Source organism: Muntiacus reevesi, chromosome 20 (genome assembly GCF_963930625.1).
Source record: "Muntiacus reevesi chromosome 20, mMunRee1.1, whole genome shotgun sequence".
NCBI lineage: Eukaryota > Metazoa > Chordata > Mammalia > Artiodactyla > Cervidae > Muntiacus > Muntiacus reevesi.
Genome location: NC_089268.1, coordinates 5,509,029 through 5,532,511, shown reverse-complemented (window position 1 = coordinate 5,532,511; position 23,483 = coordinate 5,509,029). Strand labels below are relative to the sequence as shown.

Below are 23,483 nucleotides of genomic sequence, written 5' to 3'. Positions count from 1 at the left end.
ATCATGGTATGTGAGAACTGCATGAAATTGAAGTCTCAGTGTCCACACACTTCTCTTGGAGCACACCCACACTGCTGTGTTCAGGCTGCCTGCGTGCGGCCGTGCTGCGGGGACAGCCGCGTGGCGGTGGCAGAGACGCGGGGCAGCCGCTCCGCGCTTTGCCGTTGCAGTGACTGCACAGTGCGTTAGCGTCACGCACACTGCCATTCCACTGTGTGACGCTGCCTTTTATTTTCTTACTCTCAGCGCATGCCAGTCACGCCAAAGCTAGACAGAAAGAGAAATCTGGACTCGGTGCTTTCGAAGCAGAGTGGCATGTGGGTTATTTTTTTTTACCAAATTAGATGGCAAAGCATTGTGTGTATTATACAAGACACTACAGATGTGCTATTAAAGAAACACATTACCAAACTCAGCACTCGTCACAGTATTTCCAGCTCACCGGACAGCAAGTCACAACAATTAGAAAATTTATTTATTTTTACTTTGGGCCATGTCCTGAGGCTTATGGGATCTTAGTTTCCTGACCAGGGATTGAACCCAAGACCTTGGCACGGCAGTAAGAGCATGAAGTCCTAACCACTGGACTGCCAGGGAATTCTCCTTGAAAATTTAAAGTGAAGTATCACAGCAGAATTTCTTCACAAAAATGAATGAAAGGGAGTCTGTGACTAGAATAAGTTTCTGAGTGATTTGTTTGTTAGCGAGGAAAGCCATTAGTGACAGTTAATGAAGTCATGCTTTTTTGCAGTAGCTAAAGACATGTGTCCAGAAAAAAAAAACAAATATACTTAAGACTATTAGCTTTTCAGCAGAAACAGTTACTCAAAGGAATGAGGACATCAGGAGCAATGTAATTAAAATACACAGCAAATGACTGAATTTTTCTTGGCTCATGATGAATCAACAGATGTTACTGATAATGCTTAGTTGTTCTTGTTTACTTGGGGAGTAATTGCTGAGTTTAAAGTGACTGATAAATTAGCCATTATAAATAGTCTTTGTGAAACAACTGTGGGAGAGAATATTTCCTAAGAAGTTGACAAAACACTGATTCAGTACAACCTGATGTGGAATCTACTGAGATGTGATGCAGTTGATGGTAGTTCAAAATGTGTGTGAAGCCAAGATTTGTTGGAAAAATTTTTAAAACTTGTGAAATATAAGTTATTTAAAGCATACAGTTATTCATTTTATTTTTCATCAGAAGATACTTTGAAGAAAATGTTTGAACCTATTATATATATATATTTTTACATAGCTGTATTGAATTATTATTTAAACGCAATTCACCCATTTGAAGTACACAGTTCAGTGTGGAGTTTTATTTTTATTATTATTTGTTTTATTCACAGGGTTTGTGCAACAACCACCACAATCCAATTTTTAAAAAACATTTTTGGGGCCTCCCTTGTGGTCCATTGGTTAAGACTCTGTGCTTCAGATGCAGGCGTTGTGGGTTCAATCTCTCGTTGGTGAACTAAGATCCCACGTGTCTCATGGCTTGGCCAAAAAAATTTTTTTTGAATTTTTAAACATACTTTTGTCTTTTTTAAAACAAACCCATCAGCAGGCATTCCTCTCCCCACCCACCAATCTTTCACCTCTAAGAAACCACTAATGTATTTTTGTTTCTAGAAATTCTTGACATTTCTTATGAGTGTAAGCATACAATGTGCGATCTTTTGAGATTGATATCTTCAATTTAGCATAAGGTTTCCAAGGCTCTTTTATGTTGTAGCATGTATCAGAACTTCATTTCTTGTTATTGCTGAACCATATTTCACAGTAGGAATGTACTTCATTTTATTTATCTAGTCATGAGTTGATAAACTTCTGGGTTTTGCCACTTTTTAGCTGTTATGGCTAATACTGCTGTGAAAAATGTGAGTACAAATTTTTGTTTTGATGTATGCTTTCACTTCTGTTGGATATATACTTAGGAGAGAAACTGATGTGTCATATGGTGATGCAATATTGAACTTTTGGGAGAACTGCCAGACTGTTTTCCAAAATGCATGCTCTATTTTTACAATCCCACCAGCAAGAGTGGGATTCCAGTTTCTCCACATCTGTACCATAAGGATTCCAATTTCTCCTCATCAGTACCAAAACTTTCTGTTTTTTGTCTTTTTTGGTTATAGCCATCTCAGTGGATATGAAGAGGCATCTTATTGTAGTTTTTATGAGCATTTGTGTAGTGATTAATGAAACTGGGTTATTCATTGTTCATCTTCTTTGAAATAATGTCTGTTTAAATCCTTTGTTTAGAAAAGGATTTATTTTTTGTTTAAATATAATAATTTTTGTTTATTATCCTTTGTTTAAAAAAAGCTGGGCCATTCGTCTTTTTATTATTGTGTTGTAAAAGTTTTTAGATATCCTGTATTTAAGTCCCTTATGAGATCTACTTTCAAATATTTCCTTCCATTGTGTAAGTTTTCTTTTTACTTTCTTGATGGTATCATTTGTGAAAATAATGTTTTTGTTCATATCTATGGAATCATTGCCTAACCCAAGATCACAAAATTTATATAAACTCTCATAACACGTCAGCATTAGCAAGTAAGCATTTGATTTTAATTTTGAAAAGGAAACGGGAAAGAAAGAAAAGGGAAAATGTTGAACACTAATTAAACAAGATTTTTAAAAATTCCATCTCACTAGGCTTATCTTACAAAAAATTGTACTCAATTATTATTAGTTTAATTTCAAATATGCAGAGTACGTCATGAGAAATGCCGTGTTGGATGAATCGTAAGTTGGAATCAACATTGCCAAGAGAAATATAAACTACTTCAGATATGTAGATGATACCACCCTGATGGCAGAAAGTAAAGAGGAACTAAAGAGCCTCTTCATGAGGGTGAAAGAGAAGAGTGAAAAAGCTGGCTTGAAATTCAGCATCAGAAAAATTAAGATCCAGTCCCGTAACTTCACGGCAAATAGAAGGAGGAAAAAGTGGAAGCAGTGACAGATTTTAATTTCCTGGGCTTCAAAATCACTGCAGATGGTGACTGCAGCCATGAAATTAAAAGATGCTTGCTCCTTGGAAGGAAAACTTTGACAAACCTAGACAGCGTATTAAAAAGCAGAGATACCACTTTGTCGATGAAGGTCCATAAAGTCAAAGCTGTGGTTTTTCCAGTAGTCAGGTATGGATGTGAGAGCCGGACCATAAAAAACGCTGAGTGCTGAAAAATTGATGCTTTTGAATTGTGATGCTGCAGAAGACTTGAGAGTTCCTTGCACTGCTGGGAGCTGGAATCAGTCAGTCCTAAAGGAACTCAACCCTGAATATTCATTGGACGTACTGATGCTGAAGTTCCAGTACTTTGACCACCTGATGCAAAGAGCCAACTCATTGGAGAAGACCCTGATGCTGGGAGAGATTGAAGAAAAAGGAGAAGGGGGTGGCAGAGGATGAGAGGGTTAGATAGCATCACCTCAATGGACATGAGTTTGAGCACATTCCGGGAGATAATGGACGGACAGAGGAACCTGGCGTGCTGCCCGCTTCCTTTGCTGGAGTTGCAAAGGGTCCAGTACAATTTAGTGAATGAACAACAACAACATTTCAAAATCATGAATGAAAAGTTTTGAAGATTTATGTTCTTTCTTATAGTACCCACATAATATCCTTGATTTTGCCTCTTGGCCTGCAAAACCAAAAAAATAAACTATCTGACCCTTCACAGAAAATGTGTGTTGACCTTTCTCTGAGTAACCAGATGAATGAGATTTGCTGTGAGTGGAGACTTTGTCAACAGAATGCTCTCTAAATAATTATCTATCACTGATTTAAGATTGCTTATGGCAAACACACTTAGGATCTGTGTATTTACACCTTCCTAGAGAAGGTCATGCGAGCTACACAGCTCTGAGGTATAAAATGGAGGTGTGTCACAACCTAAACACACCCACTGTGTGAGCTGACCCCCGACTCTCAGAGGTCTCCCCTGTTATTCTAGAAGGAAGGACCTACAAAACCAGCAGGAAGTCCTAAATTTCTCCCCGTCTGCCTGTGCCTTTTTAAAAATTGGAGTGTAACTGCTTTACAATGCTGCGTTAGTTTCTAGCCCGTGCCTTTTGATTGCTTGTATCTTTGAAATTATTAATAAAACTTGATACTAGGTAAAGTCTCTGATGTTTGTGAGTCAGATATGATAGTCTAGTCCCGTGTGTTAGTTGAAACATTATTCATGCATTTAAAAACTTAAAGTAAATTTTCAAAAAAAAAAAAAAACTTAAAGTAAATTTTCAAAGAGTCAAACCAAACAGTCGTGGAAAGACCATCCCAAATATAATTTTATGGTTGGAGTAGAGAATAATTAGTTTCTCTGAAAATAGGTAAAAGACCCATATTTTCTACAAGGAGTACTTGGTGTGATTTGGTAAGGAGCACAGTCCCTTCTGTTTAACAGTCCCTTTGAGATCAGTCTCTTCTGTAAAGTTCCATCGTGAGCATACTTAGCCCCTCAGTCGTGTAAGACTCTTTGCAACCCCATGGGCTCACCAGGCTCCTCTGTCCACGGGATTTTCAGGCAAGAATACTGGGGTGGGGGTTGCCATTTCCTTCTCCAGGGGTTCTTCCTGACCCAAGCTCATGTCTCCTATGTCTCCTGCATTGCAGACAGATTCTTGACCTGCTGAGCCATCAACTATATAAATCATATATCTTTTCATGAAAACAAACATTTGCAAGTAAAAAGGATGCTCAGATCATGTGCTGAATCATCCATAGACAGTAAAAGACAGATTTGGTCATTTCCACTCTATTCAACTTAAACACTATCATCTGCTTTATCAGGTTTTGAAAAAATGATTCTCCCTTAAAATTTTTATGAAGTCTATTACCTTTGAAATTTGCCCTCATTCTTTATAGTACTATTCTTAAGTTTATATCAAAGAAGATATTCCATCTCAAAACTTTAGAGGTTTCAGGAAAAAAAAAAAAATGAACCAATTTCTAGGCCATTATTGATCTCCCTTGGAATATTTTGGTCCTGATGAGATCTGCTATCTTTAATGTCTTTTTCCTAAAGATATATAACTTTAGTCCTCATTTGCATCATTTTGTAATGTTTCTACTTACACTCCTCATAACTGACAAGAAAAAAACTTGTAAAGACGGAAAAAAAATTATACTATTTAATTTTATAAGTGACAACTTCCTGCATCCCACGTATTGGAAACATGACATCCTCATGATTTTGAATCAAGTGGAAGTGTGTCCTAAATAGGCTTGTGGGGGAAGAATGACAGGAAGTATTGAGTAAAATGGTTTACTTGAGTGGCTAGTGCCTTTATGAGACATACAGTTATAAACATATTATGTATCCCTTTTCTTTTTCTTTTTCATTTCATATATGACCAAACATCTCAAAATATCCCTACTTTTTTAGATTTTATTAACTTTATTCAACAGTCTAATAAAGATAGAAAAATGTTACACTTTTATACATACCTACATATACTTTCATTTTTTCCATTTGTTTTTTATGGAAAGGTATTTTATTTTACACGTAGCAAGCAGTGTGTACATGACAATCTCAAACTCCCAATCTATCCTTCTCTCACTTCCTCCCTGGTAACCACAAGTTCATTCTCTAAGTTTGTGAGTCTGTTTCTGATTTTAAAATAAGTTCATCTGTATATTTTCTTTTTAGATTCTGCATATAATTGATATCATATATTTGTGTTGCTCTGTGTTACCTCACTTAGTGTGATAATCTCCAGGTCCATCCATGTTGGTGCGAATGGCATTATTTTGTTCTTTTTTATGACTGACTAGTAGTCCGTTGTATATGTGTACTGTATCTCCTTTATCCATTCCTTTGTTGATGACATTTAGGTTGTTTCCATGTCTTGGCTATTGTAAACAGTGCTGCAATAAACACGAGGGTGCACGGATCTATTTGAACCATGTTTTTCTCTCGTTTTTCATTTTAGGGCGAAATATTAACAGAGTATCCCCATCTCATGGGCTTTCCCTCCTCCCACAGTTTCACAAAACCTTTGGTAACTAACTAAGAAAATGCAGAAGATCTTTCAAACAGAGGAAACCACTGATTCCCAAGCTCTCAGAAAAGGAAAGAGGAAAAGGACGGAGCTGATGGACTCAGAGAACGTGAACAGTGACCTGGATAAAGCGCAGGTGGGTGTGCTGCCGCTGGGGGTCGCTTTCTTACCTTGCTCCACCCTGATTCCATAATTCCTTTCACAATTTATTAGTGCATTTCCCCCTCTTGTCTCAATTTATTCTTCCCTTTAATACTTCATTCAACTGAAGGAATAAAATTTCATGTTCTCTTTTTATTATTGAACAAGGTGAATTAGAAACATACTCAAAAGACATCTTACATACTTCTATTGAAGTGTGGCCAATTATGCATTGTTCAGATTTTCCTTGATATCCTGGGATATTAAAGATCAGCAAACCATCAAAAATGTCTTTTTCCTTCCCCAAACCACTGGAGAAATTGGAACACCTCTTCTAAAATTTACTGGCTGCTTTTCTTTTTTCACGGCTGTTTGTAGTCAGGGCCCCTTTCTTGTTTGTATTCATTCATTTATTCCTTTTTGATCTGAATTCCCTACTCACATTCTCCTCCTACACTTTGGACAGACTATCCATGTGTTTATTCTGTGCCTTTTTGTGTGTCTTTGTAATGCATGAAGTGTTTATGTGCGTATATTTTTTATTTTTCCTATGGTTTAGAGTATTTTTTAGTCCCTGGGAATGGTGTCTGGCGGCATCGAGAATGGTCCAGCCTGTGGCACATGTCCGGCCTAGGCTGCCCTACAGCACAGCCTCTAACAAAGCTAGACTGACTTGAACCCCTGGCAGTAGAATCGTTTACCTTTAAACCCAGGAGTTTGGGGAAGTACCAAAATCCACGTGTGGAATGTGCCCAGGCTGACTTTGAGAAGTTGGCTCTGTGAGACCCAAAGATCTCATGAGGTTTTCTGAAATGAAACATCTCAGCTGGGCATGTGGTGGGTCCATGTCTGCTAAGTGTGTCCGTGACTGGGTTACACATTCTTTCCTTATGGAGGGACAGAAAATCCTTGTAAAATTGCTGGAGGCACAGGCACAGAGTCAGAAACCTAAATTTAAAATGAAGCCTTTTTCACCTGAAATTAATGAAATACTGTTAATCAACTGTACTCCAATATAAAATTTTAGATTTTTAAAATAAAATAAAAATTAAATGAAGCATTTTTTGGTAATCAAAAAATCAAAAGACTAAAAATTATATAGTGTATAAAATATATAGTATGATCTATATATGTGTGTCATATTATATATATAATATAGTATGTATATATATATATATATATATATATATACGTATATATATAGTGTGTGTGTGTGTTTGTGTGTGTGCCTGTAAAACATCTCCCACTCATCCTGTTCCCCACCCCCAGCCCCCATCACAGGGAACCACATGTTTGGCTTTCTTGTTTATCATCCCAGTGTTTCTTTGTTAAAGCAAATTGAATGTAGATTTCTCATCCCCTCTTCTGCACAAAGAGTAACTTACTAGATAGGCTGCTTTATACTTTGCTTTTTTTATTTAGCATATTTTGAAGATCTTTCTATTAGTGCATAAAGAACTTTCTCTTCTGTACATCAGCCCCCCTGGGCGTATGTACCCTTTTTTACTTAGCCAGTCTCCTAGCCTGGATATGGCGTGTTTCCAGTCTTCTTTCTACAAATCACGCTGTACTGTACAACATTATGGCTCCATCATCTTGCACATCATTTAGTAATATGCTGGTATCATGATATACACCTCAATCTGTTTCTGATTTTTCAATCACTGCTGCTTTTAACTTCTGTCCGTACTGCTGTTATACATGATTCATTGTATCTAACAAAGCACAGCATTGTTTCACATGTACTTTCCTCCAATGATGAAGACTTAGATTTCCTCCAGCATCTTAGTACCACAATCAATGACAAAGCAAATGTCCACATACATGTCCTTTTCAGAAACAGCGTGAGAATGTCTCCAGGATAAACACTCAGGGGTGTGAGTAATTGCTTTCATATGACAATGAAATTGCTTTCCAGAAGGTATGCATTGGTCCACATGCCCAGCAGCAGCGCCTCAGGGGTTCCGTGTTTGTGCTTCCCGGCCAACTCGCAGCATTTATGTCCTTATTGCATATATTTGGTAAAATTGAGGGGAGAAAATGATATCTTGTTTCAATTTGCTAGCGCAGGTATGGGGGTCCAGAGGTTCCTCAAGACTAAAACAGCCCACTTGCTCTAGCAGGCCAGTGTTATGGTTTCTTTTGCAATTTGTTTCTCAAAAACTTTAACAGCTGGTCAAACTCTTTCTATTTGGTTTCCTTCAGGTAACTACTGCCACACATCTTATTTGGCCCTAAATAAGCCTGAAAACTCTCCTCTTTGATTACGGCTGCCCAGCCTCTTTGCTCTCCAACTTTTGGCAGTGAGTTTATTCCCATGTGAAACAAAAACATTGAAGGTAACGCAATGAAGCTGAGGTTTACTTTCAGAATGGATTTCAATGTCTGGCAGACAGTACTTAAAGAGAAGCTCTTGAGAAAGCTTTGAGGTCACAGGCTTACCTCCTGCGATTTAGATATAGACATCATTTTTTTTTTTCAAGCCTTGAAGATTTAACATTATTAGACTCAGTTTAGGTCACTTGCTGCATTCTCAGTGTCGATGGATGAAGAAAGACTTCTGTTTTTGCAAACCAACTAGCACTGACAGGAAGTCACTGATGCACACAGACATTCTCTTTCCAGGCTCAATAAGCACACGGTTTGCCTCCCAAGGCATTGCAAGTGACTGTTTATCAACTGTGTCATCACTGAGGTCTAACAAGAGTCAATGACCTTCCAAAGTGTTAAACCTGTGCTCTTTTTGCTCATAGCCTGACCTCTAAGTAATTGAAACATATGTCACTTTTTTGGTATCTGGCTTCTAGTTTACAGAATCTACATTAGGATGCATGTTGCAAAAGATGTAACGAAGACCCAAATATCACAGTGGCGTATAAAGATGGTTTATTTCCCTTTCACACAACAGGAAGCAGAGTCCTGGTTGCTATGGCAGCTCCACAATGTTGAGGATCCCTCTTATCTTCTGTATCTACCTGCTTGAACACATAGCCTTGGCATCTGGGTCAAGGTGGCTGCTTCAGCACCTACCCTCACGTCTTTCTCTTTGCCAGCGAAAAAGGAGAATTGAGGAAGGATAAAACATGCCCGTTCCTTCTAAAGTCATGACCCAGTGGTGGTACCCATTGTTTCTACCCCTATTGATTGGCGGAAGCTTAGTCACATAGCCACACTGAGGTGCCCAGGAGTCTGGAAAATGTAATCTGGCTGACACCCACCTGCTGAGATGAAAACCTCCAGTAGTATGTAGAGGAGTGGGAGAACAAAGGCCTGGAGATAGCCAGTAGCCTCCATCACCGCCCGTACCTCTACTGCGTTTTTATACTTTCTGCTGGGTTACTTCACCTTTTCTGTGGGATTCCTGTTCTCTTCTTATTGATTGGCACATATACCTTATCTGTTGGAGGTTTTAGATATCTTCTCTAGATCTATTGTGGAGAAGGAAATGGCACCCCACTCCAGTACTCTTGCCTGGAAAATCCCATGGATGGAGGAGCCTGGTGGGCTGCAGTCCATGGGGTCGCGAAGAGTCGGACATAACTGAGCGACTTCACTTTCACTTTTCACTTTCATGCATTGGAGAAGGAAATGGCAACCCACTCCAGTGTTCTTGCCTGGAGAATCCCAAGGACGGGAGCCTGGTGGGCTGCCTTCTATGGGGTCGCACAGAGTCGGACACAACTGAAGCGACTTAGCAGCAGCAGCAGGTAGATCTGTTGTCTATTAACTTGGTCTTCCAATGATGTTTACAAATGGATTCGTTTTAGCTTGAATTTATTTCTCTCTTCTATGAACTTGCTGCAAGAACTAGATCATGTATTCTGCTTTTTTTCCAATTACTTTTTTCCAATTACTCTGCATAGGCATCCTTCAGTTTTTTTCAAAAGTATTTCATTTCTATTTAACCAAATCTGTCATATTTTCATTTAAAATTTATATATCTAGTGTGAATACATTAGCTACTTGCCTACATAGGACAATAGTCATTTTCATTACCAGTATATGTATTATATATGTCACATACATATATGTAATAATGAAATATATACACATACATAGATTTGTATATTTGTAAAATAAGGAGTGAGGTTGATGTATACATAACAATCATACAAAAATGAAATTGTATTTTCTATAACTGATCCTACCTGGCTTTCAATTCACCATCCCTGCTTGACAAGGAAGTGGGGGGATGGGGAGTTTGAACTTGTCCATTGACAGTGAATTATAGTCAGAGTGTTCCAGGGTTTAAAAGTCCCTTTGAGGTTTTGGTATGATTTAAGTCTCAGTCTGAGACTAGACTCTCAGCCTCCTCCGCTTCCTGTTTTTTTCTAAGAAATGATTCAAGTTTTGAGGAGTCTTCTACGCCTCCTGCAGAGACGCCTGCAGAGGGACGGCTGCTCTTCCACCCGGGCTAGAGCCTCCTTTGTGGTTCCTGGGTGTCCAGGACTGTGACTGCTGAGGTACAGGGGTCCCTCCAGCCCCCGGGGCTCCTGCTGGCACTGTCTACTGATATTTGCCATGCTGGGACCCACTGCCATCTTCTGTAAGGTTCTGTCACTGTATCCTCTCTGTTCCCCTGTTTCCCCAGCACTTACCCAGTTCCTGACCGGGACACAAGGACCATTCGGATTCTCCAGCTGCTTTGCCTGATCTCCGAGGGGTCTGGACACTGTCTCTGGTTCACTTGGCCACACGGCCCTTTTGGCCTTTCTCATCTGGGGCCCAGAAAGGCACCGTGTTGCCCTGATGTTGCTGGACAGGGAGCCCATTTAAGGCATTTATGATGCACTGAGAAGCCCAGAGCTGACCCTGCTGCCTAGATTGCCTTCATTCATCTGGATGTTTCTGTCATCTACCCTGAGCCCAGTGATCCACCTCCATTCCCCACAAAGGTCAGGGCAGGAAGAGCAGACATGAATCTTTCTGTCTTTCTTTCCCTAATCCCTCTTGCTCCTCAACCCGGCCCCAGGAAGTCTCTTCCCTTCCTATTCAGCAGGAACTTTCTTGATGCCATGCCTTTATCTCTATATATAAAAAAAAATGATTGTAGTATAGCTGATCTACAATGTTGTGTTAGTTTCAGGCATACATGTGCCTTTATCTTTTCTCCTCTGAATCTTATTTTTAATCATACTCCATCTTCATACTCCAGACATCATACTCCAGTCTTCGAGGTTTGGATCTTTATAAATTCTAGTCTGTGTTCTAATTTCCCAGATTTAGATTTATATAAATATAACGATCAGTTTTATAATTTGAGAAAAATTTTTTCTCTCTCTACACAGCCTAGGTTTTACAGCTCAAATGCACACATTTCAGACTGTTGTCCTGCTGTCCTCAAAAAATACCTTTTAAACTAAAAGGTAAACATCAGTGCTTTGTTCTGGGTAAATCTCTCTCCATTTTCTGGTGGAATAAACCCCCAAATTGGCCTCATGGCATAGCTCAACAGAGAGGCTGTGGATGAAGCAATGGTAGAGAAATGGAGGATGTGGATGAGTTACAAAGATCTGAATGGCACTCTGGTTGTTTCCGCTCTGTTATACTATTTTTCTACTTTGTGTTTTTCACTAACACTAAGCTGAAAGTCAGAATCCTGATGATTGTTTTGAGAAAGACATGTGTGTGAAGCTTTGATGTCCTCCCTTACTCTGAGTTCCCCTGGATGGTGGAGGACCAGGCTGAGGCTAGATCACTCGCAAGGACCCAGCTCCCTCCTGGGAGAGCAGGAGCCTGCAGGTCTGATTAAGTCCCAGCAGCATCCAGAACACGGGATAAACCATGAGAGCTGCCTTGATGCTTTGTTGTACCTGCCTTGTATTTTAGAGAGACCCATATTCGGGAAATGCCTTCCTGCCTGGTGAAAGCTCCAGTGAGGATGAAGAGCCTCTAGCAGAACTGTCAAAGGAGGAATTGTGCACAAAAATAAAAAGCCTGAAACAAAAACTAACAAGCATCCGGAAAGAAAACAGCCGCCTTCGACAGTCTTTGGTCATGCTGCAAGGTAAACCTAGAGAAAACTGACATTTTTAGATAAAAGGAAAAATACTTGATGAGTGATAAGTATTTAAATCAGTTGTCAAGAATGAAAAAATCAGTGCCTTAGAGAAAAAATTAAAAACTACATTTTAAGAAAATCTATGATTACACAATTTAACATGGATACACTCTATCAAAGCCTCAGTTTATTGCTTAGAAAATTTTAGATTATTCCTACAAAATACCAAATATTGTATTCATTTAATAATGTCCAACAAATATTTACTGAGCATTTAATATAGGCCTAGAGAGAAAAGATCAGTTAGACAAGAGATACGTCACCGTGTTCACGATGTGCTTATCTCGTTCCTCTCTGCTAATGAAGCTCTAGAAAATGGGGCCTGTGGTGATCCCTTATAGAATCACTGGAATTAAAGATTCCACATGTTAAATTTCAGATTTGGATTTGGGAGGAGTGGAAAATAATCACATTCCATTGAAGACTTACAAAGGAGAAAGATAAGCCCAAGAAAATTAAAACTCCCCTGGTATGATGCCTTTTGGCAGAACCTATTAATATATTATGTTTGTTTATTTTTTTAATTATGTTTTTCATTTGTAGTTCAGCATCATGCACTATTTTTACAGCTGAATTATATTCTGTGTTGGAAAGCATTCTTTCCAACTTAAAACAGTAAGCACATAGTGTATTTTGAAAATACATCCCTCTGGCTGCTGGGTACAGAATGCTTACAAGGAGCACAGAAAGGAAAGTGGGGAAGAACCACTCTGACAGGTGTTCCAGTCCTCATACTAGCGGGATGGCAGCCTCGCGTAAGACTGTGGCCATGGAAATAAAGAAGACGATCTTGCAGTATTCTGGGAGGCAGAAATGGCAGGAGACAGAACAATGTCATGAGCTAGATCGACACAGTGATGGCTCAGATGCTTTCCTACAATTATTGATTCGGTCGAAGTCTTCTTAGTTTTAAGCAGAAACAGGGACATGTGGATGGAAATAAGATATTTATTCCACCAACAAGCTAGTCTCTCTTTATTTTTTACATCTTAAATATTGCATTTTTATAACTGATGGTTTTTCCTGATGAGGTTTTTGCAGTTTTCCTTATTATAAGGACTTCAGTCATTTTGGATTAAGGCCTACCTCATTTTAACTTGATTACATCTGTAAGACCCTATTTCCAAATAAGGTCACACTCTGATATTTTGGAGGTTAGACTTCAGCACCTCTTTTGGGGGGTACACAGTTCAGCCCACAGTATTCCGTATTGCTAACCCCAAAGGTCATTTCTGAAGGGTCCCATTGAGTGCCTGCTGCCTGTGACAGCTTGGCTACCTCTCCTCCCTCGGCTTCGAGGACACCTGTTTCCTCATGCGCTGCTGAGCTTTCCATCCTGGTCTGTGTGTCCGCCTCATTTCATCCCTTTACCCTCCAAATATCTAATGATGCTCAGGCTCCGCCCTTGGACTCCTTTCTTTTCTGTCTGCGTGCACTCCACGGGGATCATGTACAATTCTGTGGTGTTAAATTCAACAGTAATTGTGATTCTGAGACATACTTCTGGCCTGGACTTCTCCCTTTAGCTCCCGACTCTCTGTCTGACTCTATTAACATGACTGGCAGGTATCTCAGGCCAGCCTCTCCCATCCATGTGCCCAACCTTCCCCTCCACCTGCTCCTGTCTTTCCTTCTTCATTCTCTTGGTTAATGCTAACTGCATAGTTAAAATTTCTCAAGTCAAAAATCACGATGCTATCTTGTAGTTCTTTTACATCCTACAGTCAGTCTCTTGGCAAATCCTACTAACTTCCCCTCCAAAATGTCTCTGGTTTAGACTAGTCCAGACCACCAGCATCTCTCACAAAGGCTATCACGGTGGCTTTCTCCTTGGTCTTGCACTTTTGCTCATGTTGCTGTGCGGTCCCCTCTCAATATGCAGCAGTTACAACCCCGCTCCTTGCAGGCCTGCTCACGCCATTCCTCTCTGAAATCTCTTTGGTGCACGTCCACCTCACAGGGGGAAGAACCAAGGTCAGTTTTATGATCTAGAGTCCTTACATGATCCAGGCACCTCCCCACCACCTACCTTTCTGGCCTTATTTTCTATTCTCTCCCCATCCTTCTTTATGATTCAACCCACCCTGGACCGCTTGTTTTCCCTCTGAATACATCAGACGTGAGCTGACTTCAGGGTCTCTGTACCAACTTTCTCCTTGGCCTGGGATGTTCCTCCCCCAGATGTCTATGTGGTTTGCACCCCCACATACTTCAAGACTTCACTCTAAATTCATTTTTGCCCTGACTTACTCTCTTCATTTAAACTATCAGCCTCTCTTCCCTCACAATGTTTTTTATCCCCCTCCCTTGTTTTGCTTCCTCTTTGGTATTTACAACTCTATATCCTCTATTCCATATTTAATATTGTCTGCCCCTCACATGTGCACACACTGTAATGTACTCCTGGAAACCAAAGTAAAGTTGGCTATCAGCTGGACTTCAGGCAACAGGAAGAGTCAAGAAATGCCAACTGCCACTACAGTATTCATGCATGCATTTCTTCATTCAGCCAATACTTCATTCAGTCCTCTACATATCAGGCACTGCTGTAAGTACCTAGGAAAAACCAGTGAACAAAAATAGCAAAAGATCCCTGCTCTCGTGAAACTCACATTCCAGTGAGGCAAGCAGTCAAGATCGTGAAAAATAGTGATTAAATAAATTACATAATATGTTAGCTAGTGGGAAAAGCTATGGAAAAAAATAGCTGGTCAAGGAGGATGGGGATTTGAGAGAGAGTGTGTGTGTTTTAAAATAATGTGGGTCAAAAAAATAAATAAACATAAAATAAAATAATGTGGGTCATAGTAGGTCTCCTTGTGAATCTATAGTTGGGAACTAGGACAATATCAAAAAGTTGAAATTTCATGTATAATCCAAGTAAGAAAGGGATCTGAGAGATGAGTGCACGGTGGTTAGTCATCTTTTGCTCAGCAGTATTCTTTGAACTAAGAATCAGTTTTTCTGCCTATAAGGCCTACTAGCTAAGAAATATGGCAGAACATATATGCCATTCTAGATATTCAGAATGGCAGGAAAAATAATGCCTCAGTTGAAAGCTCAACTCTGTTAACAGAGTTCAGTAAAGAAGGAAAACTCAATAATTAAGTTTTGCCGAGGTTCATTTAAATATAGTAGAAAGCTGTTAAAGTTTCAGACGTAGGCAAAGTAAAACCAATGAATCACTGAAGTAGTAATCATTAAAAGTTTATTGTGCTCACATCAAAAAGACAGTTTCCAAATCAGGAGCACTCAAATCAGAATGAGGCTCAGGGGTATATTTTTATAAAGTAGCTTGTGTAGTGAGAAAGCAGTGACTGTTTACACTTGGTTATAATATTGGTTATAATATTAGAATTTTTTTAAATGGCAGGGAATTGGTCAGTGGTTGCCTCATATCAACCTTGGGAAGCAGTTCAGGTTTTGTTTATGATTTTTCAGAGGTGAAAACAAGAAATGACCCAGGACAAGTTGTCTTGCAAAACAAGTTAGATTAAGCCTTCTTTGTGTGATTAACTGGTTTTGTCTGCTTAGGGAATTTTCAAGGCTGGTCTCCCTTTGTTTCTGATTTTTAACAAAGCTTAAGTTAAATGTGTGAATCTCCCTCTTTTCTTGAAATCATATGAAAAAGAAACTTAAAATGCATAAAACCACAAGGACCAAGAAAACTCAAAAGGAGACCACAGCAGATAAAAGGTGCCGATAAAATTTGAGAGGCTGAGAGCAGATGGATGAGTGGTAACTGACTCCATCTGGAGAAATCTGAAAGCTCAGGGCCTGTGATGAGTGGGGGAGGTATGGGCAGGGGACTGAGGAAGAGGAATTTAAAGGAAATAAGCCACAGCACAGCCCAGAACTACAGAAGGCTTGGAATTGTACTTGAGAAAGGGATTATGTTAGTCCTGACAGTGTGAAAACTGGAGGAGTCATTGAAAAACTACATTAAAACCCTTTAGGACCCAGTCTCACATTTTTCCTATGCAGCCGGAAACTTCCACCCTTCCCACAGCACAGGACGGGTGTGGGCTCTTAGGAGAGGCTGATCCAAAGCCATGAGCTCGGGGACACTGGGCACAGTTGAGGGGAGAGGTGTGATCATTGGAGGAACTCCTCTAACATGTAATGCAGAGACCAAAACAGGAAACAGAGAAAATGCAGGGAGCAGAGGGAGGCTCCATGAAACAGGGTGGTTTAAGGAAGGAACAAAGACATCCATAAAATATCTGAAAGTGAAGTTAAGAAATCTTTTAGATATCGCAACAAGGAGACTAAGCAAAGGGAAATAAAAGAGATTAGGGAAAGCAGAGAATGAGTCCAGGAGGTCAGACATCCAAAGAAAAGAGGTCCTGATAGAGAGGAGAGAGAAGAGGGAGAAATTATCTTAAAAATAAATACAGTAAACTTCTAGAACTGAAAGACATAAATTTCTAGACTAAAAGATGCTGCCAAAGCAAAAAGGCTTATCTAAGGCATAATTGTGAAATTTCAGAACTCCAGGAAGGGAAGATCCAGAAGCTTTCAGAGGGAGCAGGCATGTCACCTGCTAAGGCGTGGGGGTCAGATGACATTGGACTTTTCACCAGCAACACTGGAAGTTCCAAAGCAATTGAGTAATGCCTTTAATGTTCTGAGGAGAAATGATTTAAACATAGACTTCTGTACCCAGTGAAGCCATCAACCAGGCGTGAGGGCAGAATAATGATATTTTCACACTTACAAAGGCCCAGTGTTCTTCCTGTGCTTCCTTTTTCAAAAATTAAGGGAGGGCGTGTTCCCCCAAGTGAGAGAGTGAATCTAGAAAGTCAATCTGAAAATGGTAGTCCAGCTCAGGAGAGGAACAGAGAGCAGCTCCAGGCTAATGGTGAGGGGACACTCCAGGGGAACAGGTCCACAGTGGGCCAGAAGCACCTGGTTCGGAGAGGTGGAGGGGGTTCCAGGAAAGAGATGACTGAGAGAAATATGAAACTGAGAGATGGCATAGTCGAAAGTCAGTATATAATTACATGAATCTGAAAAAAATAAAAGAACAGTTGGTTATGCTTCTTGTTATTAAAGACTGTGATGGTAATGACCAGAGAAACAAGTAAATGAATTAGAAATTCTCCCTCTAAGAGTAGTAGGTAATCCAGAGTGGTAGCAGTAGGGCAGAGGACTGCTATTTTCCATTATACACCTTATTGTATTTTAAAAATAAATGCCTAGTACATAATAGGTACCCCAAATCTAATAGCTACCATTTTTTTAAAAGTCAGTAATTTTCTTAAAGATCAGAAACTGCTAGTTATATCCCTAAAAAAATAAAAAGAATCTACACATATTAATTAAAAATAGCTATAAAATATCTACTAGTTACCCTAACAAGAAATGTGTTGGCTTCCCAGATGGCTCAGTGGTGAAGAGTCTGCCTGCCAATGCAGGAGATGCAGGAGACACAGGAGGCACAGTTTCAGTCCCTGGTTTGGGAAGATGAAGATCCTCTGGAAAATGAAATGGCAACCCATTCCAGTATCCTTGCCTGGAAAGTCCCATGCACAGAGGAGCCTGGATGGCTACAGTCCATAGGGTCACATAGAGTCAGACACAACTGAGCAACTGACCACAAAATGTGTAGGATCTATGATGGGAAATTAAAACCTCAACAGAGAAATACACAAATCTGAACTTCCCTGATGGCCCAGTGGTTAAGAAGCCTCCTTGCTAATGCAGTGGACACACGTTCGATCCCTGGACTAGGAAGATCCCACATAGCTCGGGACAGTAAGGCTGGCGCACCAGTTATTAAGCCTGCACTCTAGAACCTAGGCTCCGCAGCAAGAGATGCCCACACACCACAAGTGGAGAGTAGCTCCCACTCTCCACGACTAGAGAAAGCCCGCCTGCAGCAACAAAGACTCAGTGTGGCCATAAATAAATAAAATTCAAAAAAAATACACAAACCTGAATTGAAAGACTTCAGATTCATAGATGAGAAGATGCCAGTTCATCCCCAAATAACTCCTAGTTTGAATGGAATCCCAGTCAAAATGTCAATAATTGCTTTGTTTGGGGTTTTTATCTTTGGGGTAATTTGACAATAATTATTCTAAAGCTAACCTGAAAGAATTAATAGGCAAAACCAAGTAAGAATATTCTGAAAAAGAATCTGAGGGCATACTGTCAACGTGAAACCATGTGGTTCTGATAATTCTAAGCAACTTGCTAGGACAAGAGCCAGCAGATCAATGGAACAGAACACACATTCCCAGATAATACCTTCCATGTGGAGAAGAAATGGCCCGGAGCCACTACAGCTCAAGGGCATGGTTTAGAGGGATCAAACCACCTGGGTTCAAACCCTGGCTCTGCCACCTGCTAGGTGTGTAGCTGAGTGTGAGATGAATGGAAATGATGAAAGGACTGCCCTGGGTGACATACAAAGCATTCAGAGCATAGGCTAGCAAGGCAAGTGCAAAGAGTGTTTTGCTTCTTGCTGTAGGGCAACCAGCGCAAGTCACACAGGGTTCTGCTCCTAGGAAAGCCCCACACACTTGTTCAAGGCGCTGCTGTCACCAGATTCACGTTCTGAAGAAGCTCTGAACAAGGAGTTCATTTCATAGTGAGTCTGGCAATTTACTACATAGTGAGTCCTGCAAGTCATTTAGGATAAGGATGAATTATTCAACAAAGGATGCTGGGCAAACTGACATTCCAGTGTTGGGGGAGGGACAGGTTTAAGTTAGGCTCTTGTTTCACGCCATATGCACACTAAAAACGTAACTGTGCAGTTTAAATTAAAACTTCATGTTCTGAATTTGAGTTTCAACACAAGATGAATTTTATTTTTGAAAATTAATAATGCATATTTTCTAATAATATTCATGGAAAGACCTAGAAAAAAGAAACCAATAGCAAAGAGCTCTTTCAACACCTGGGTTATGGTCTCAAAATACTGTTTCCCACTAAAAGGAGCTGGGGTTCCCTGGAGAAATAGCTGATTCCAGAACTTGCCCAGGAAATGGACATGAGCCTTGTCAGGAGCCTTGAAGGGAAACACAGATGAAAATGTTGTCCTATTGGGAAGGAAGGAGGTCAGCAAAGACCATGTGAACATGTCAGCTGGAAGAGGTTCCTACTGGCCAAAAATTATCATTGGAGCATCAATAATAATGACTGTGGCAATTGGTTTTCATGTGTGTTTACGTGCATGAGTTCATTCAAAAGAGAGAAAACTTAATGACCGTCTGAAAGAACCAACTCATTGTTTTGAAAACTGGCAAATACAGACAGAAGAATCAAGTGTTTATCCTGCCATTATTATAGAAATTAACCTCAGGGTAACCAAATAGTTGATGAGAGAAAGTTTCCCTTTAGCTAAATGAAGAAGAAAGAATTAGGATATCACCATTTCATAACCCCTTGTGATTTAATGAATCTAGGCAGTAATCATTAGTGACTGCTAATATTACAACAAAAGGTTATCATGCATTCAATGCCCTCTGCTGGAAGTGTTTTTAACTTCCAACCCTTTAGGTCTAACTACCAATTTATACCAAGTACAAAGAACGAAAGAATATGTGAAACATTCTCTTAAGGGGGCGATCAGCAAGATCCAGACTGTGGGAAATCCCAGAGGCCAAAGGACTCAGTGTCTTCAACTAATAGCCTGGTGTGCTGCAGTCCAAGTGGTTGCAAAGAGTCAGACACGACTGAGCGACCGAACAATAATGAAAAACAACTATAAACCACAGGGAAAAACTAGAAGAGGGAAAGGAAAAGCATAGTTTCTAAAAGAGACAGCAACATTCAGGTGTTCAACTGTGCGACACCAAGGAATGCAGCCCTTCAGGCTCCTCTACCCATGGAATTTTCCAGGCAAGCATACTGCAGTGGGTTGCCATTTCCTACTCCAGGGGATCTTTCTGACCTAGAGATTGAACCTGCCTCTCCTGCATCTCCTGCATTGCCAGGCAGATTCTTTACCACTGCACCACTTTGGAAGCCCAGCGAATTGTAATATGTGGACTTTATTTGGATTCTGATTCAAACAAACTGAAAACAACAAAGACAACAAGGAGAAATCTGAACATTTCTAGTTTGCTTTTTTAATGATATTCAAAAACTATTGCCAAGTATTTCTGGTTGTAACAATGGTATTATGGTTATATATATATACATATATATATATATATATTTTTTTTTTTAATTTCTGACCTTTGGTGATATACACGAAAATATTTACAGATAAAATGAAATGATGGCTGTGATTTGCTTGAAGTAATTTTGCAGGTGAGGAGAAAGTGGATGGAGGTCCAGGTGTATTAAGACTGGTCATGAGTTGGAACTGGGGCATGAATTACATGAGAATTTACTATTTTGTGTATGTGTGTTTAAACTTTTCCATTAAAGGTTAGAAAATATATATATACACAGAGAAAGAAAGCCTATTGTGGAAAGATGTTTAGATTGTATGAAATATGTGAGTGAATATTTAACTGATCTGAATGGCTTTCTAAGCAAATAAATAGTATACTAGGGAAAAGACTGCTGCTTTTAACTAAAATAAAAACTTAAAATATGTGTCTGCTTATAAAACATACTAAAACTAAAATAAACACTCTAAGAAAAATAATCGTAACTGATGGCAAATTAAAGTGCTTAAGACAGAAGGAAATTAATAATAAAAGCCAAGCTAATACATTGTGCTTATAGTGCACTAGGCACTCCTATAAGCAGTTTACAAAAGCCAGCTAACATATGATAAAGTAGAAAAAGTACTAACGTTCCTTGGTCTAATAGCTGTCTCATAGGATAAGTTCAAATAATCAATCAATAAATAAATATTTAACTTCACAGTAAAAAAAATAATTGCAATTTAAGTTTTTTAAACTGAAATTTTGAGTTTAAAATTTTTTTAATTATTTTTTTATTGAAAGATAATTGCTTTACGGAATTTTGTTATTTTCTGTCAAACCTCAACATGAATCAGCCATAAGTACACATATATCCCCTCCCTTTTGAAACTTCCTCCCATCTTCGGCCCCATCCCACCCCTCTAGGTTGATCCAGAGCCCCTGTTTGAGTTTCCTGAGCCATGCAGCAAATTCCCGTTGGTCATCTATTCTACATATGGTGATGTAAGTTTCCATGTTACTCTTTCCATACATCTCACCCTCTCCTCCCCTCTCCCCATGTCCATAGGTCTATTCTAAAATTTTAGCTATCAAAATAGTGAAGATTGTTGTTAATAATGAACATCTCTTGTTGATAGTGCAGTGACATGGCTGACTTCGTACCTTGCTAGTGGGCATGTAAGTTGGAAGATTCTGGAGAGCCATTCAGCAATATTGACTGAGTCTTGGAAACATTTATACCTCTGAGCCTATTGTTATGCTTTCAGGAATTTGTAGTTATCGATATGATCAGAGATGCATATATAGATGTCTGTGATAAATGGTTCATAAGAATTTTGTCTGTAATCAAGAAAAATTGAAGCAACTTAAATTTCCAAAAAGAAAAAAAAGGAGCATTTAAATAAATTACAGGAATCAATACCTTGAAATATTAGGAAATCCTTAAAGTGTATGTTTAACTGGGAAAGAATGAATATATATGTGGGCATGTATATATGTGTGTGTGTATAACTGAATCACTTTGCTATACACCTGAAATATAATAAATCAACTATTTGTTGACGTTGCTCAGTCGCTAAGTCGTGTCCAATTCTTTGTGACCCCATAGACTGCAGCATGCCAGGCTTCCCTGTCCTTCACTGTCTCCTGGAGTTTGCTCAAATTCATGCCCATTTAGTTGGAGATGCTATCTAACCATCTTATCCTCTGTTGCCCTCTCCTCTTTTTGCCCTCAATCTTTCCCAGCATCAAGGTCATTTCCAATGAGTTGGCTCTTCACATAAGGTGGCCAAAGTACTGGAGCTTCAGCTTCAGCATCAGTCCTTCCATTGAATATTCAGGGTTGATTTCCTTTAAGATCGACTAACTTGATCTCCTTGCAGTCCAAGGGACTCTCAAGTCAATCAACTATACTTCAATAAATAAATAAATAAACTATAATTCAATAAAAAATAAATATTATTCATCCTCCTAAAAAAAAGAATGAATAACTGATACAACATGAATGAATCTCAAAACATTGTGCAGAACAAAAATCAGACCCCAAAAATGAGAACATACCACTTGTATCCATTTATATGGAATTCTAGAACAGGTAAAGAAATCACATTAGTGGTTGCTTTTGAGGTGAGTCCAGGAATTAATTTGGAAAGAACATGAGGCAACTTTCTGGGCAGACAGAAACACTCTATGAACATATTAGTGTGTGCTAATTGAGTTTATCCTTTTGTCAAACTCATCCCCCTATACCTACTTATATCCTGGTCAGACTTCATGTAAGATCTTGCCTTTGATGCTAAACAAGTTATACCTCAAAAGATCATATTTTCCAAGATTTAATAACATAGGTAAAATATTCAATGTATGGTCTTAATTGGAAAAAAAAAAAAACAACCATGATACAATGCTGTGGAGGTAGCACAGTCCTAATTATACAAAAGAAAATACATGAGTACAGACAAAGACACAGAGATAGGATTGGCAAGAAGGATATACTTCTGATGAACATGTACAACTTTCATTATTAGTAAAAACAGTGAATGTTTTCTAAAACCCACTTTATGCAGAATTCTCTTTTTCTCCTTATAGTCTAGCTTTGGCCTTCTTGCAGTTCCTTAAATACAGAACTTGTGTTTTTGTGTTTCCTATGCTCCTGATGACCTCCAGGTGTTTAATTCCTGCTCAGCCCGCAGCTTTCAGGTAACTCTTGACTGCCCCAGAGAAACCGTCTGTACCCCTTCCCTTAGAGGAGAGGCTGCTTACCTCTCCTCAATGGTCTTAACAACTGCAATTTTTCATTTCTTTGCATGCACCTTGAGTTACCCAAACCACAAAGTTAAGTGCACTGTCTTCTAGATGGCCAAGCCTGCTAAGACACCTGATACCAACTGCAAATTTAGGGGTTTTTGAAAAACACTCTCAGGCTCAAAAATTTGCTAAAGACATTAAATTCACCAAAACCTGTGATACTCATGGTTACACTTATTACAAGGAAAGAATGCAAATTAGAACTAGCCAAAGTTGGAAGAGACCTATATGGCAGAGTCTGACCAGTTTCCTAGTGAAAAATTTCAGTCCTCAGGATCCATGGCCTCCTAGTCTTTATATGTTACCACAATACAGACAGAGGATTGTTTACCCAGGAAGCTCTC

The 23,483-nt window shown here is 39.3% G+C and overlaps 1 protein-coding gene and 1 pseudogene across 2 annotated transcripts in view; both read left to right on the top strand.

Moving 5' to 3' along the window:
- The window catches only part of BEND6 (BEN domain containing 6), a 61,538-nt gene that overhangs the window by 12,094 nt on the left and 25,961 nt on the right, over positions 1-23,483 (top strand). The window contains exons 2-3 of one of the 2 annotated variants that reach the window (XM_065912768.1): positions 5,953-6,157; positions 11,992-12,169. In XM_065912768.1, coding sequence (XP_065768840.1) covers positions 6,038-6,157; positions 11,992-12,169 — 298 coding nt within the window. In that variant the 5' untranslated portion in view covers positions 5,953-6,037. The remainder of the gene's footprint in view (positions 1-5,952; positions 6,158-11,991; positions 12,170-23,483) is intronic. The other variant, XM_065912767.1, reaches the window with a different exon arrangement.
- On the top strand, positions 6,765-7,181 carry LOC136151803 (large ribosomal subunit protein eL34 pseudogene; annotated as a pseudogene).